At 39.6% G+C, this 16,856-nt stretch overlaps 1 protein-coding gene across 1 annotated transcript in view; it reads left to right on the forward strand.

Moving 5' to 3' along the window:
- Positions 1 to 495: 495 nt before the first annotated feature.
- Positions 496 to 16,856, forward strand: part of eif3ea (eukaryotic translation initiation factor 3, subunit E, a) — a 42,393-nt gene continuing 26,032 nt past the window's right edge. Inside the window, exons 1-5 of the mRNA XM_061718219.1 lie at positions 496 to 599; positions 4,274 to 4,391; positions 4,651 to 4,768; positions 7,746 to 7,788; positions 10,020 to 10,124. Coding sequence (XP_061574203.1) covers positions 510 to 599; positions 4,274 to 4,391; positions 4,651 to 4,768; positions 7,746 to 7,788; positions 10,020 to 10,124 — 474 coding nt within the window. The 5' untranslated portion in view covers positions 496 to 509. The remainder of the gene's footprint in view (positions 600 to 4,273; positions 4,392 to 4,650; positions 4,769 to 7,745; positions 7,789 to 10,019; positions 10,125 to 16,856) is intronic.

Genomic DNA, 16,856 nt, shown 5'->3' on the forward strand with positions numbered 1-16,856 from the left:
CTTTCCACACATAAGAAACATTGTATGTGAAAAGATATAATGGTTTGTGGCACTTTAACTCCCATTAAAAATGACTTGTACATTATGTTATCTGACACCTTATTGAATAATTTGTATAATGATTCAAGATTCAAGATGTTTATTGTCATATACAGCAGGAAAGCAAGTTCTCTGTGCAATGAAATTATTTATTTGCAAATGTAGAATAAAGAGAAAATGCAATAACTAAAACGAAAATGTACAGACATATATAACATATATAGTACAAATGTTTGTAGTCATTATCCACCTAATGAACTTGATAAGCCATTTCGGAGGCTTTTTTTTTTTATATTGAGGATGCAGACAAAGTTTCTGATTGGTCAATCCCTCTGCTCACAGCTGCGTTGAGAAAGTCGCTGATTGGTCTATCCCTCTGCACGCCGGCTGCGCTGAGGAGGTCTCTGATTGGTCAAGCCCCTCCGTACACCGCTGCGTCATACATCCGTTTCCCTTTCCCACCAACAAAGATGGCGGAGTACGACCTCACCACTAAAATAGCCCACTTTTTAGACCGTCATCTCGTTTTTCCTCTGCTGGAGTTCCTGTCTGTCAAAGAGGTATGAACGATACCAGCACTTTAACACTTCACCGCGTCCCTCCGCTGTTTTAAACGAAAGAATAGGTGGCTTTTAAGCCGCTTTGTGCGCGGCAGCGTGCTGAGGAGTTGGTCACATTTTCCCTCGGTCCGTACAAGCGCACCGTGTTAACCGGAAATGGGGAAGTCGATGTTAAAAGTAAAAGCCCAGACATGCATTCCCATTACTAAACCTGAGGAAAAAGTTGGCGAAAGTTGAACATAACCTGAAATAATTAAGATTTTTATACATCGTTATGGTAGAATATATGTAACGATGAAATTAATGGGAATCGGAGTCGAAACTTTTTTGGATGTCTTTAAATTTGAAGAGAACAAACCGGAAGCGGAATTGTGAATTTCCCGGCAGGAGCTGTTGCGCGTAGAAGTTGAGCAACGTGTCCGTGAAATGATTAGATATTATCAATCCCACCACCCGATAGAAAACAAACGGTTCATAAATCATCTTTTTAGCTGAAAAGTTGTTAATTGGATATGCCTGCGCCTAAGTTTTAAAAGCAGAGAGGTAAAACCATGAATGTTGCCTCTGTCCAACCACTGAAACAGACAATAGCTGATGATGCTACTCATCAAAACGAAACCTACTCTAAACCGCACAAAAGAATACACAACTGGCTGTATAACTTTTTCTTAGAGACTGTTTACAAATTGCGATCCCCAAATAAATAATGCAATACCTTCACTATCACAACTGTACTTTAACATGTGCAATGATAATAGAGTTGAATCTAATCTAATCTGTACTGTACCAAAATGGCTACAGCTCACTATTGTCTGATGATACAACTGTCAGATGGCACCCACGTGCTCATTTTTTATACCGTCTATTTAAAAAAAGATGGTATTATTTTGGTGACACTGCAGTTGGCGATATTGAAATTATTGAATGTTGTTGACTAAAAACATTATCCATAATTCTGAAACAGATGTAACAGCTTTCGCCCAGTAAAGGTTGCGGAAGGCCACTTTTACAGGATAATGGACAGACGCAAACGGAAGATCTATCTGGAACTCCTGTTAGTGGAAATGCACCTTTTTATTTGCCACTCTGCGCCTCTGTTTAAGATAGACAATGCACCCATTCAGATAGAGCTTTAAATGTAACAGTACAAAGGAGTTTTTTTCATGTTAACCCTTCACAGGGCAGTGAATGAAATGCTTGAAATTTCAATTCTAGGGGGTATTGGATAATAATAAAGGACCCCTATTAACATTGTAACTTTTTTTGTAATCACCATAGACTGTTGTTCTATTGAAATGACCACATTTGGTCACTTGCCCAGTAAAGGGTTAAAGTATCACTTTCAATTTAGTTTGAAGTTATAATGTATTCATTTTAAAAGTTTTGACTAGTTCTAAAACTTTCAGGACACCGGCCCTAGGACCAACTTTGGACACCCCTGCTATGGCGGAATGCACTGAGCTAACAATTGTACTTTTTGCTGCGGTCGCTGCTAAAAAAAAAAAAAAAAAGTCAACAATTACTAAATGAACCCTGCGTGTCGTCACCCGTCGGTTTTCTGAAGGGTGCTTTTGAAGCCCCTTGTTTTTCCTTGCAGTGCAAATGGATGCAACAAACAACACCTTCACCCTTATGTCAATTGAAGTTAACCATGGCCTCCAGCTTTTTCAGCTGATCCACCTGGGTAGTTGCTGGTGAACATTTTGGAGTGTAATATCCCATTTCAAATGTCGTTTTGGTAGCAGAATCAGAAATTACAGATTCATTTTGCTGATGTGGAGCTAGCACAAGCTGATTGCCTAGCAAAGGTTCATAGCATGAGGATAGCTGACGAGAAAGTGATGATGGCTAGGTGATTGGCTAAACCAGCCGCCAAATAAAAGTCAACACCCCTAAATAGAATAGAAAAGCTTTTACATTATACGCAGTGTACAATGAAACATTGGGTGACTTATCCCTTTTTTAAGGTGTAATAAGAAAATTTGGCAAATTTAACATGGGTCAGTGGAGATTGATTCAATTTTGGAGGCAGCCCCCAGTGTTCAGTTGATGAAGTGCAACTTATTCTGCATCGGCCTCAATACAGAAGTTGGATATTTGGTGCCTGATTTAGACTCATTTGTACATTACAGGATATTTCAGAACCTCTCTCCTCTTGTTAATTCTCAGTCTGCTGGCTGCTCATGTCTGCTCACAAGAGGTGTTGAACTTGCTGACTTGGGCATTCGCTGTAGTGATCATTGTTGCCATGAATTTCAAAGTGATGTAAATTATTAATCACTTGCTTCTGTCCATAGAGGGTTTCAACTGTTCTATTGTAGATAACCACGTTGTGTACCATGGAACTACTCTGCTGTGAAATTCTATTCTCGGCACCAGCAGCCAACTTGATTTCATTGTTATACACGTTTCCTGGCATCTCTTCTTAAAATTTTCCATGTTCCTAAATGAGTGCTCTGATGGATTGTGGTGTTCTTTTGTATAAATGATGTGTTGCACAGTCACTGTGTCATTATCTACATTACCTCACCATCACAACCCGTAAGCAGTGTTTCAGACTCAACACACTTTAGAGGATTACCATTCATCATGGTGGGGGGGATACAAGGTAATATCCACTTTAATGTTTTATATGCATTCAGATGAGCCATCTTGGCACTAAATTAACGGCTTTTGCTGTCTGAGTGTACGACTCTCCCAGGTGGCAGTATTTGGTAAATAGGTATTTGCATTATATTTGAAGGGGCTGTATCATAAGGGACATCTTATTTAAAGTTTTTATATTCTTAAGAGTGTCTGGGTGTTTTAAGGTGACTATCTAATCACCAGTTCTGACACAAGAAAATCCTGTCACGATTTCACACAGCTCATTTAAACGATGTGCCTTCGTTGTGCACTGTTTGTAAGCACGGAGGCAGATGGGAAGGTCCAAATTGATGCACCGCTGATGTGCCTTTTTGAAAATAAAATGTAATTTTGTAAACTACTCTTTTGGATGAAACTGTGACACCCATCTCTAAGCAGTCACAATGAATAGAACGAAGTAAATGGAGAAAGTTGAGTCGAGCAGCAACATCATCTTCTAAAACTAGCTCTTATAAGCAGACCTGTAAAGTTGTGGTTGAAAACGGAGCGGTTTTATTGTTTCTACATGGTAGTTTGAGCAAAGTGAGTTGGATCTTTTAATAAAAGTTGGTAGCGTTTGAAAAATTAGGGAAAAAAATGTGAATATTATGTCTCTGTCACAAAATCTTTTAGGCCTCAGGAAAGGATATTAAAATACGTAACCTTATGAAATACTGCAGCTAGTGAAAGCTGAAAGTCTGAGTCAGGTCGCAGGAAATCTGATGAGGCACTAAAAATTAATGTAGTGGAGATGATTTATTTCACGATGATTACAAAGAATAACCAACATGCCATCTGACTTAGTACAAATATGTTTTTCATGTTGCTTTAATTAAATCAGCATCTTAGTTGTAACACATCTAAGAGACTGAGCTTGTCAGATCCGGAGGAGTGTATATGGCATAAATTATGGGATGCATAAATTATTTTCATTATCAAGCAAGTATAAATTTCATTTTATTACAAACAGTCAGTGTTTGTAACTTGGTCACAAAGCTTTCTCACAACGCACCGATTTAGCTTTGTTCTTTTGATTGCTGTGTTTTCAGATCTACAATGAGAAGGAGCTGCTTCAAGGAAAACTGGACCTCCTCAGTGACACAAACATGGTGGACTTCGCCATGGATGTGTACAGAAGTCTTAATTTGGACAAGGAGATTCCCCCGAGTAAGTCTCAACACTTTCTTGGATGTGCTTTGCTCACCTCTAGTTCTCCGGGGGTAACATGCATAAATCTAAGCTATAAAGTTAATATTGCTGGATAGACATCATAAAGGCCTCCTGCTAAACAGCACTCACTCTATTCAGAATTGATTTAGCAGTAAACTTTGTTTTACTGCGTTTTCAGTTCAGAGGTCCAGACCGTGTACATGCCGGTTTATGATCTTGCTGTAACTAATATCTTTCTTTATCTTCCTCGCCGCAGCTCTGAGAGAGAAGAGGACTGAGGTTGTGGCTCAGCTAAAGCAGCTGCAGTCAGAGACCGAACCCATTGTGAAGATGTTTGAGGACTCTGAGACAACAAGACAGATGCAGTCCACCAGGTCATTGATTTCTCATCATAACTTCCATCTTTATGCAAAACAAATGTTTTGTGTGTGACATTGATCCTGGGAAAACCGACATCAGTTTAGTTTTTTTCATTTTGTATTGTTGGTTTGTTGTTAATGTAGGGTAAAATGAAAATCCTCCTTTTGGATGAGGAAATATCTGTCAGTCTTGTGTTGTTTTTTTTTTTTTTTTCTTCGTGGCATTCGGTTTGTAAAACAATAGGAATCTCATCTGAGGTTAGTGAAGCAGCGTCTCTCCAGCCAGAAGACATCTCGTTGCATTACGTTGATGCGTTGGCTTGTTCTGTAATATAAGGTCTATATTAAAGGGTCATACAGTTCTGGAAATGAAAAATGGGTCAACATTTGAACCCTAGTGAAATGTCTGTTGGGATTAATTGACCCTTGCAGCGTCCTGACCACAAACAACATAATCAAATAAAAAAACTTCTCGTCATGTCACCCATTTCATTTTGAACAGTTGGCTGATGGGATGATATGATCTACTGAGTTTTATTTGGACAGCTGCTGAAGTCAACAGAGTTCAGATTTCATGGTAAATCATGCTGCTTACAATCAATCCGTCCTTATTAGATGATATGGATCATGATCACCATGTGGATAGCCATTAATTTATCCTCTATTTGTTTGGAATTTTTAAAGTAATCCTTTTTTCTTTTTTTTTGCTTTTTGAGTTAACAGAACTGATGGTCTTGGTATTTTTCAGCACTGAACTTCATTTCTGAACTCTGAAACAAGTCCAAAGCAGAAATTATACTTTAATTATTGATAAGAAATAGCAGATCTGTACAGCGTTAGAGTTGCAAGCAAAAGCTAGTACCACCTCTTGTGATCTTTTGATTTGCTTATGTGGAAAACAAAGCTAACTACAATCATTATAGTATTAGGCCAGTGCAACCTCAGATTAACAACATATGGTATTTCTCACCATACCATTATTTATGCAACTTAAATGAAGCCAAAGTAGCAAATTACCACCATCACTGCATAGCTTATACTCACCGATACTGATGAAAATGAGGGAATTGATCACCAGGTGGAGAGGTAGTGGCTTGTTGTGAGTTGTTGGGTAAAGCTATCTGTGAAGCACATATTGCCAAAATAAGACTAATGCTAATTTTATGCTGGAAAATCACACTAGACGTGGCACGACTGTTGCTAAAAATAACACAAGCTATCTTATTAAGCATTTAAAGAGCGACCACAGATCAGTACTCAGTATTGGCATATACTTAAAACCCAGGTATCGGCATCTGCATCAGTAAGAAAAAAAATTGTATCAGAATATCCCTAATTTTAGTTGGGGTTGAAACCTTGAGTCCTTTCATTTTTTTATCAGCCTTTCTGATGTAGATTAGCTGGTGTCTTTTGATTGTTGTCCTGTTATGTGACCCAATTACAACAATTTTTTAATAAAAAAAAAATTGCCCCTACAGTAACCTAATCTACAGTCGAATTTGTGGGCGACTCAATACTGAAATGTGAAAGCAATAACAAACCCAACGAACCCAATAATCACCCCACCACCGTGCATGACAGTTGGGACGGGGTATTTCTGCTTAAAAGCTGTTTGGTATTTGTCAGACAAGACACTGGGTGTCTAGGGGAAACTGCTCGGCATTGGTCCATCTGTCCAGACTTTTTAGACATTTTCCAAGAAAATTCTTTCATAGTGTTGTGAACATCACTTGTGCCTGCATGTTCTCTGTAGACAGAATTGGCTTTCTCCAGGCAACCTTTCCAAACAAACTTCAGTTGTTGATTATACTTCAGATTGGGCTGTCATAGACTTTTAACACTTTACAAGCTCAGTAAGGCTGGATCAGAGATTTTTTTCTTTCTTTATACATATTTCTCTGCTGGGATGTCCACTCCTGGAAAAGACTGGCATTGTCTAGAGTTTTATAACCGTTTCCAGATTAATGACAATTGCTTCTCTGAAAACAGTGCTTATGTCTTTCCCTCTTGGCATTGTGTTAGCACACACCTTAATGTTCTACACCAACAAGGTGCCAAAATATTTGCTTTTCTGGATGTCTGGACCACTGCTGGTGATCAGTTCATCAAAGGTTAATGGCCAGCCTCTTAAGTCCTATGGAAGTAGTGAGGAGGTGTCTAGTTTTACCCACATTATTATGCTCTTATTATTCGCTTTGTTTGTTAAATTATTTAAAATATATATATATATATATATATTGTTGTTCATCTGATGTGTTAACTTAATATAAAAACCCAGTATGATAAATTGAGTTTTAGATATTCCTTTTTTTTTAAATACACACACAAAAGAGCACAGGAATAAAAAGAGGGGGTTACCAAACTTAAGGGTGGGGCTTATTACATTTCAGAATTTCAGAATATCTAGCTTTGAGGAGATGAACACTCCACGCTACATGGGAAGCGATCACGGAGCTAGTGGAAAATGGCCATCTTCAGTCTCCAAGAAAAGATGACCTGACTTGAAGCACTGAGGAATTCAGCCTCAGACTGAAATCATTTGACGCACAACGCGTATGTGCCAGTGAATGCAAACTCTCTCATTCCTATTATAAAACTGCATTTTCCTGAGAAACACAAATAGTTTCAATGTGGTGTCCACATAAATAGATTTTTGGTTGCAGGCTTAGTAGTAAAATGCATTTGGGATACAACAGTTTAGAAGAGCCAGTGCATTCCTTTATTTTGACAAACCCAAAGAGACACTGAGGCTGTGCTGAGAAGTCAGTCCTCGCTTTATTTACCAGACGCAATTTGTTAGACATGGCTTTCGTAGATTTAGCGAGGCCAAACCAAATGTGATGAACCGCCCATCACACTGTTTTAAAAGTGCTTTCTTTTTTACGTGGCTCTTATTTTAGACCTGAACTGGAAAAGTATAACAGACATGGGTTCAAACATTAGGATGTTGCCAAACGGCCTCTTAACAACTGTCTTGCTGTGTTTCTTTCAGAGATGGACGAATGCTCTTTGACTATTTGGCAGAGAAGCACAACGTAAGTTGGCCCGAAATACTCGCATCTCCCTTCTTCCCTGTGTTTCCCATGGCTCTTACGTGAACCCGCGGGCTGTTACGCGGGCAAGTGGGAGGGACGGGGCTGAGCAGGGAAAAGTAGAATTACTTCCCAAAACCCTTAACTCATTTTCAGGGTTTGTATGGCTTGCACAAATTCTGTGGACATTTACATTCTGTGGTCAATTGTTAAGAATAAACGGAATAGCTCGGGACTCGTGGATAGAGCCGCAAGAATGCCGGAGGTTCTATATTTACCAGGTTGTTTGGCTTCTTACCCTCCCCTCCATTGCTCCCCTCCTACTCCAGGATCCTGCTGTCCTCAGTGTACCTCCACACAGCCCAGGCCCCGAGCGGGCAGGCCCTCTCAGCAGGGAGAGGACGACAGCCTTTATTTTGGGTTTTCTAAAAATCTGTGTGAATGACGTGATGTCACTGCACACTGTTCTCATGTAGAGCAGTTGAATACAGGAAGATGAGTAGGATTGGATCAACAGCCCTACTTATAATTATGATTTTTCTCATTCGTGGGCGTGTTACTATTCCTTGACACATCTGCGTCTCCCGGAATGCAGCATAGACATAAAAGCAGAGGTGGACAGAGTACTCGACCCCAGTACTTGAGTAAGAGTACAAATACTACTGGTCAAAATTTACTCCGTTACAAGTAAAAGTAGCTCAGTCAAAATATTACTCGAGTAAGAATAGAAAAGTACTTGCTTTTAAAGGTACTTAAGTATCCAAAAGTAAATGCTTTTAAATTTACTTTAAGTAAAAGTAAGAGTAAGAGTAAATTTCTTATTTTTCCACATCAGTAAATTACTATATTTTTTTCTAAATTAATTTAAGGATCTTCTAACTCTTGTTTCTGAGAATTAACTCTTTGAAACCAGCTGCACTGATGTGCTGCTTTTAGAACCACAATGTTATATAAAACCTGCAGAAACACCAAAAACAAATCAAATGAATGAGATCATAAGAGGACAGCAGATGATGCAGAGTTTATTAACAATCATGAACTGAAACCAAATGAACCTGCACCATCCAACTAAGTCTGGATCCCCCTCAGGGGAGGCTTGAGTATTTCCGCTTTACGTACATCCCAGTGGAGAGCGTGCACTGTCATAGGTCTCCTCCTTTGACAAAAACAGCTTGTGTCCCATAGGATTTTAGGGAAGAAGAAAAAAGAGCAGACCTGTAAGTAACAAGTACTTTTCAGCCTTCCTAGAAATTTACTCGAGTAAAAGTGAAAATATTTGTCTTGGAAATGTATTCAAGTAAGAGTAATAAGTACCAAAGAAATCTAATACTCAAGTAAAGTACAAATCCTCTGGATATGTACTTAAGTACAGTACTCAAGTAAATATACTCCGTTACTGTCCACCACTGCATAAAAGACATAGAAATGAGTACATGAGCACACCCTAAAGTGGTGAAAAGAGGACTTCACCATTGAAGACCAATCACCATATTTCTATTAGCAGGGGTTCCGAGTGGTTTCGGAGGGCTGTATTATTGACAGATGCATCCATTTATGAAGAATCAGCCCACAAATAATTTTCAGAAACCCCTACGTGTGGCCAAAAACGTCTTCAGAGGGTTTGGTATTTCATTGTGGCCCTGAAAAACCGATGGTAGTGGACTCCACGTCCTCGCAGAGTGCCAGTTGTTTCTTCTCGTCCATTGCCACCGCTGCAGATTGCACTGTTACGGAACAACAACAGCCGCTTTCGCTCCGTCAAGGCTAATCTAGTTGTTCCAGTTTGTCTTTCATCTTCTCTTTTGCCATTGTATTTATTTTATTTTCTGGGGTTTGGAAAACGCCAAGGTAGTGCACTACTTCACCAAGCGGCACCGAGTGATAGTTTGCTCAATAAACCAAGCCTGCGGTCGGTGGAGAAATGAGCTGATTATGCAAGAATGCTACATAAAATACAAAACCCGATGCACTGCACATCATCTTCATAAGACAGTGGCTTAACAATATTTACACAAGTTAAAATATAGCTAGATAGATGCATATAGAGTAAGGTATGATCTTGTATTGTGGTGCTTTATAGTGAGTCCATAAAACTAATTACTTTCACAGTAAAATATTATTTGAGCCAAAACGATAATTAAATTGGGGGGAAAATGCTCGGATATCGTTTGTCTTGGGCTGACAGTGATTCAGGTGTTCTTCGTGACATTGAAACTTTCTTCTTTCCCTTGTAGTTTCGCCAGGAGTACCTGGACACGCTGTACCGATACGCCAAGTTCCAGTATGAGTGTGGAAACTACTCTGGTGCTGCAGAATACCTCTACTTCTTCAGAGTCTTGGTAAGCACTCAGCTTCAGCACAATCATGGCTAAGTTACCTTGACTCATGATGTTTGTTGAAAAGTTAATCCGGTACTCTTCTGAACTTGAGATTTATGACATCATTAGGTAGATGCATCTTTTATGGACAAAAATATTGGGGTTTGTTGCTGATATTTAAACAAAATAATTGTAGATGATTTGTAATGTTCCAAAAGGTCTTCAAAAAGCTTTTGAAACGGAAGACATCCTACCTTTCCATTGGTGATCAATATTGACCCCAGCTGGTAGCTTGTCTGCGTCCTCTTAAAAAGGGTTTGTTTGACAGCAGTGGGGCTGGACCCCATACTGGGATATCTGGGTATCAGTCTGTTAAGTGGATACTCGGTTTTCACTTGACGTATACACATCTATTTATTCATGTACTGTTCTATGATGGTTATTATATTCTTGTAATTTGCTTAACAGCCAGTGAAGCGCTCTCCCTGGCAGCGATGCAGCTCTCCAACAGTAGCGCTTCATTTCATTTAGCTCTTAAACAAGATGGCATGCAGGAAACATCAGCATTTAGACAATACTCACCGGATAAAGTGACACACACTCCAAGATAATCACTTCAATCAAAGAAGGCCAAAGCTATAGTTCTGCGTACATATAATCAGGAAGTCCCCATAAATCATACGTGCTCAGGTCTAATATGAACTGGAAGCTGCTGGAACATTAGCAGGAGTGTCTGCATTGGAGTTTTACTTTACCAAGGCGGTGTCAAACAAGAAAACCCTGTTGGGAAAGTGAGACCGGTTTTGCGGGGGATCTTGCAAGTTTTGGTGTTCTTTTGTTTGTTTTTTGTTTTGGACTGGAGAAGATTGAGTTGCTTCACTGTCATGATCAGAGGTGTGTTTGGAGGAATAAAGTTGCTGTGTTAAACCCAGAGAACACTGCACCAGCTGTTCAGCACGGAGGTTGCTGCTACATGCTCCGCTGCTGTTTTGTGGATGGAGTCATGACAATCAGACTTTGTCATTTTAACCTCAAGCCATCAGTGGGACCGGGAGACAACGGTGTTCCAGTGGAACAACCATCCCCAACATGCTTCTAACAGACCAAATGGCTACAGTAATGACCTTTTCCAAATTATACCTTGAACATGTAGACTCTCCATTAAATCTGGGCCCTTGCTTGGAAATTAACTTGTTTAATTGATCTTTTCCAGTCATGTCAAATTGAGTTTTCAACTGTCACAGTTCTTTGAGAAATATCTCTGAAGGTCATCAATAATATCTGGGTGCAACTTGGATATTCAGCCGCATATTAAGGTTCTGTATTTGTATTTTAGGTCCATATTTTTAGTTTTTTGTTGCTTTAAAAAGAAATTATTTTGAAAACCCCAACAAAACTTTTTTCTGTAAAAACAATAGCAACAAAAATCTACAAAAGAACAAACAAACAAAAAAAAACACCATCTCTGCCTCCGAAGAGGAAATGTCCAGAGAAATAATGTGTCGTCCAATATTCCCATGACATTTCTGTCCAATTCTGTCTTGAAACATCCTAATTTAGCATCACATGATTCTTGTAGGATTGCTTTAATTGGTCTATAAGCAAATGCGTGCACAGGAGTTAAAAAGAAAACTTGGAAGTAATTGAATGTCAAAAGCTGACGTCATTGGCTGCTCAATTCCCGTCACGTCTTCTATATTAAGAGACTGCCGCTTTTGGATTTGAGTGGGATGTTTTACTGGGCCAAGTGATCAGAGGCGAGCTGCATAATTTGTCCATAGTCTTCTCATGGGGCGGGGCTCATCAGACAGTTTATTGATTTTTAGAGCACTGGCCAGAGACTCCCCAGTCACGACTTGTGAGCTCCAGCGCTTAGTTATTCAAGGCATCGTTTACTTACTATCAAGAGGGTAACGGGCAATTTGCAAGGTGCCTCTAAGAGGCTGAAGGTTGATCTGGGGACAAAATGGAATGCTCATTATAACATTGTCATAATCACAATGTTCCCTCCTCATCTTTAATGATGATCTGAAGGAAAAAAATATATATAAATAGAACCACAAACCAGAAAAAGTTGCAACACTGTGGTTGATTTTAAAGTAATCACATACTACATTTTTTTTTTTTTTTTTTACTGCAAATAGTATGAACCCAAGATTTTTCATCGTTCTTGTCTCGTCAACTTGGTGTCATTTGCTGGTTTTAATCCATTACTGCATTTCAGGCCTGTGGGATGTGCCTGAAGAAGTGGTTGGGACTTTTTGTAATAAGATAGTGGTTAGAAGAAATAAATAAAGATTAAATTTCAAAAGCATTATGTCAGCAGGTGATTTGATCATCATTTGGTACAAAGCATTAGCCCCCGTCTGAAGTCTGTTTCTGACTTGAGGTGGGTCACATTAATGAGATCATTGATCTCATTTGTAGCTCAGCAGATCCGCCTACAAGTGAAAAGGTTAAGTTACTTTTAAAACAGGTTTTATTCTTGCTTGTTTTCTTGCTGAGAACCTCGCTTTGTTCAGTCATCACATTGTCGCCTCTACTGCGATGTCCACCGTAGCTGTCTGAACTAGACTCATCCTTGTTGAAGTGTGACAGCGCTCTAAAGAAACTGGGGTGGGACTCCAAAGATACTTTGGTTTTTGCTGATTTGTAGAGATGGGATCATGACTTTCGACGAGTAGTCAAATATTTCTTTAAATTAAATTGAACCTTCTATTTTATCATTGAAAAAAACGATTTTGCGCTGCTTTTAGGTTATTAAATGAAGTCTTTTAGACATTGGTCGTTTCTCTTTTGAAGTTCCTCTCAGCTTTGTTCAGACATGTTTGTGCATCACGGCACTCTCTGCGGTTAATAAACAGCTCTCTGCCGTTCACATGAACTTGGACAGTGAATCCAGTGAAGTATCATAACAAAGTCTTTGGAGTCTTTTCAGTTTTCTAACAACATCATGATGAATAAGTCCTATTTTGAGAGCCAGATGAGCAGTGGTCATGTGAAACATGGCAGGAAGGATTGGACTTTGCCATATTGCCGTAATATTTTGATTGTCAAAAGAGTTTCTGCTCTCCCCTTCTGTGTCGAAGGTAGCATGTTTTGAAGTTGTCGGCACAGATAAAAAGTGGTGATGAATGAGTAGGCCAGATAGTCGTGGTCTGAGGTGTTTCTGTGATGTAAAAGTAATTGCATATCTGAACAACCTACTGAATTCAATAGTTCCCCAAGTTTTCTTTTTTTTATTCTTCCAAAACAATTAATGGAAATCAGTAGGGCTGGGCGATATGGACCAAAAGTCATATCTCGATATTTTCTAGCTAAATGGCGATACTCGATATATATCTCGATATTTTTTCTGTGCCTTAATTGGGGTTTCCCCCAAAGCATTATAGCATAGCATCTCTGTTAGCTTCATTTTTTTCTGAGGCAAACCCTTAAAAAAACAGTCAGTTTTAATACAAAGCCTCGTGCCAAATGTCACACAGGTTCCTTTATTAACAGAGGTCTGCACAATATCAAAATGTATAAAACAAATGAAATAAAAATAAACTGCCTGCATATATAGAATAAAAATGCTTCTTGAATAAAATAAAACAAATATCCCTTTCCTGCATAACAATTAAATTAAAATACACTGTGCAATTAATACAATGTAGACAGTAACAGGCAGACTTTTCCACTGAGGTTGACAGTTAACATTCAAGTCAATTTGTCACAAAATAAGCTATATCAAAATCATAAAAAAAAGGAAAAAAAAAATTATTATTTTTTTTTTAAATCGATATAAACGATATTGTCTCGTACCATATCGTGTTTGAAAATATATCGATATATATTAAAATCTCGATATATCGCCCAGCCCTAGAAATCAGTAATGTTTTATTTATTTATTTATTTTTTTTATTAGTTTGCACACAATAAAAAGTAACACTTGCAATCAAAATAGTAAAACAAATGTGACAGGAGAGGTCAAAAAGCCAACAGGCTTATGCAGCGGACCTCCCCTCAATTTAGGAAGTAAAACAGTAATTACAAAAAAACAAAAACGATAATGTGCTACAATTATGTTGCTAAAACCATTGAGAAGGAAAGTTTTTATTTTATTTACACGATAAAGTAATCTTTCAGATTCCTTTTGAATAGCTAAAACAACAGACCACTACTGTGCATATCTGTACATAGTTTTGTAATCCCGGCACTCGCTGCAACAAAGAAACAGCCAATAAAGTGAGAGATGGCTCCTTTCCTGCCCCCAGCCACACAGACCTCCCACCCTCCCTTGAGCCACAGCCTCCCTGTCACACCTCAGCTGTCTCACCGTCCACCTCAGTCATTGATCCTGCTCCGTCGTTGTCTCCTGCCACACCAGGAGATGCTTGCCTCCCCGCCAGTCTGTCTCTGGCGGTCGGGTAAAGAGGCACCTGGAGAGACTGAGCAGATCTTGAACAGATCACATAGCCTGTGCAGACCAGCTATGTGGGATTCTGCAGCAGCTCTTCTCTTAATGACTGCAGACTTGTGGCTCTAAAATCACAAAGGCCTTGGAGAGACTCTAATTGGCCCACCTGAATAAACAAACGAGCACCTTCCACAACCCACTGCAGTATATCATTGTGGGGTTGGAGTTGACGATGCCATCATACACCTACTTCAATGAGCCCCCAGTCGTCTGGACAAGGCAGCACTGTGAGGATCATAGTTATCGATTTTCTCCAGTGCATTTATCACCATCTAGTTAGCATTACTATGCAAGAAACTCCAGAAGACACGGGTGGATGCCTCCGCAAATAGCTTGATTACTAACTACCTGACAAACAGACCACAGTTTGAGACATGTGGTCAGGAGCACCACAGGGGACTGTACTCTCACCACTCCTCTTCACGCTGTACATCTCAGACTTCAGTACAAGTTGGAGTCCTGTCAACTACACAAATCCTCTGACTCTGGGGGGTTTATCACTGATGGACAAGAGACTGAGTACAGAAGACTGCTGGGCTGTTTTGTGGCATGGTGTGGGAGCAATCATCTCATCTTCAATGTTAACAAGACAAAGGACATGATTGTAGATTTTAGGAGAGCCAGGATTACATCGAATAGTTTTTCCATCATTGGAGAAGAAGCAGAGGTGGGGGGTATAAATACAGCAGTGTTTTCCTGGACTGGAGATACAACACTGATGCTGTTTAGAAGAAAGGAGAAAGCAGACTGTACTTGTTGAGAAGGCTTGGGTCTGTCATTATCTGTTTATCTGCTGTATGTATTGTGGAGAGTGCAATCGCATCTGCAGTCATCTGTTGGAGGAGCAACATCAGAGCCAGTGACTTAAACTGAACAAACTGGCTCTGTTCTGGGGACTGTTTTAGAGCGTCTGGAGCTGGTTTTGCAAAGGGGGACACTGCATAGAATAAAGAAGATCACGGACAACCCTGAGCATCCTCTTCACAACACAGTGATTCAGCAACAAAGTGTCTTCAGTCAGAGGCTTCTTCAGATCCGCTGCGGTTCAGACCACAACAGGAGATCCTTCCTGCTCAGAGTCTCTGCAGAGGTTTTATTGCTAAACCTCTCTTTGTTGTAACCATGAAGCTCAGTCATCCGGGAGGGACTTGAGAGTAGAGCCGCTGCTCCTCCCCGTTGAGATGAGCCAAACAGATAAGGTGGCTCAAGGATCTGGTTAGGATGCCTCGCTGGAGAGGTTTTCCAGGCACCTCCCACTGGGAGGAGACCGCGGGGAAGAGCCAGGAGACGCCGGAGAGACTGTCTCTCAGCTGGTCTGGAAATGCCTTGGGTTACCCCCAGAAAAGCAGGATAAATTGGCCTGGTAGAGGGAAGTCTGGGCTTCCCAGCTTAGGCCACTTCCCCAACCCCAGATAAGCAGTAGAAGATGGAAGGATGGATGGATATCTGCTCTAGTGGAATAATAGAAGAGACACACAAGAACCAATTTCCTGTTGACAACAAGTAACCTTACGGAAAGTCATTTTAAAATGCATTCATATCCAGTTCTAGGTTGTAAGGATAATTTCCTTCTTTGAAGGCTCCATGCAGAACCTTTTCATAGTCCTAACTGAGTCAGCTTGATGGGCCGTCATCCCTCACTTCTTGTGTTGATTCCACCTTTTACTGGAAGAGTTTCAGACCTGGAATACTACAAATGCATGCATATTGACACATTAAAAATAGTTGACAAACAAATGGTTGCTTTCATGGTCTTATGATCCAAAGTTTAAAAAAAAAAAAGAATTTTGCTGATATTTAGTTTTACAAACACAGACATACATATTGATCAGTTACCAGGTTCTTTTGTATGAAGATGCTTAATGATCAGGATGGTCACTATGGAACTTGCATTACGTGCATTATTGATATTATCTTTACCGGTTCATTAGTTGCCTGCTTTGAAGCGGGATTTAACGTTATGAAGGTTTTGTATCTCCATAACAGGAGCTCATTTCTTTTAGACATTAATTGTTTTTCAGTTTCAAGGAGAAATGTATCTGTTTTGACCCTTCTTGATGATATCTTGCATTGTTTCATGTATTATTATGTTAATTTCAGCTAAAGAAGGTTTAGATGAGTTGAAGCAGTCCTCGTAGTCATTGTTTCCAGTGTCATTGAGTTGTCTGTCAGCTTTGGTTTGACTTTGGTTCAGAACTTGGCTTTGTGGTGAAGCTGGCCCTGAGAGAATGGATGGCGATAACATCAACATTTACTCTTGTCAAGAGGGGAAAGAAAGACATTAAGACTTTTAA

This window comes from Cololabis saira, chromosome 3, assembly GCF_033807715.1.
Source record: "Cololabis saira isolate AMF1-May2022 chromosome 3, fColSai1.1, whole genome shotgun sequence".
Taxonomy (NCBI): Eukaryota; Metazoa; Chordata; class Actinopteri; order Beloniformes; family Belonidae; genus Cololabis; species Cololabis saira.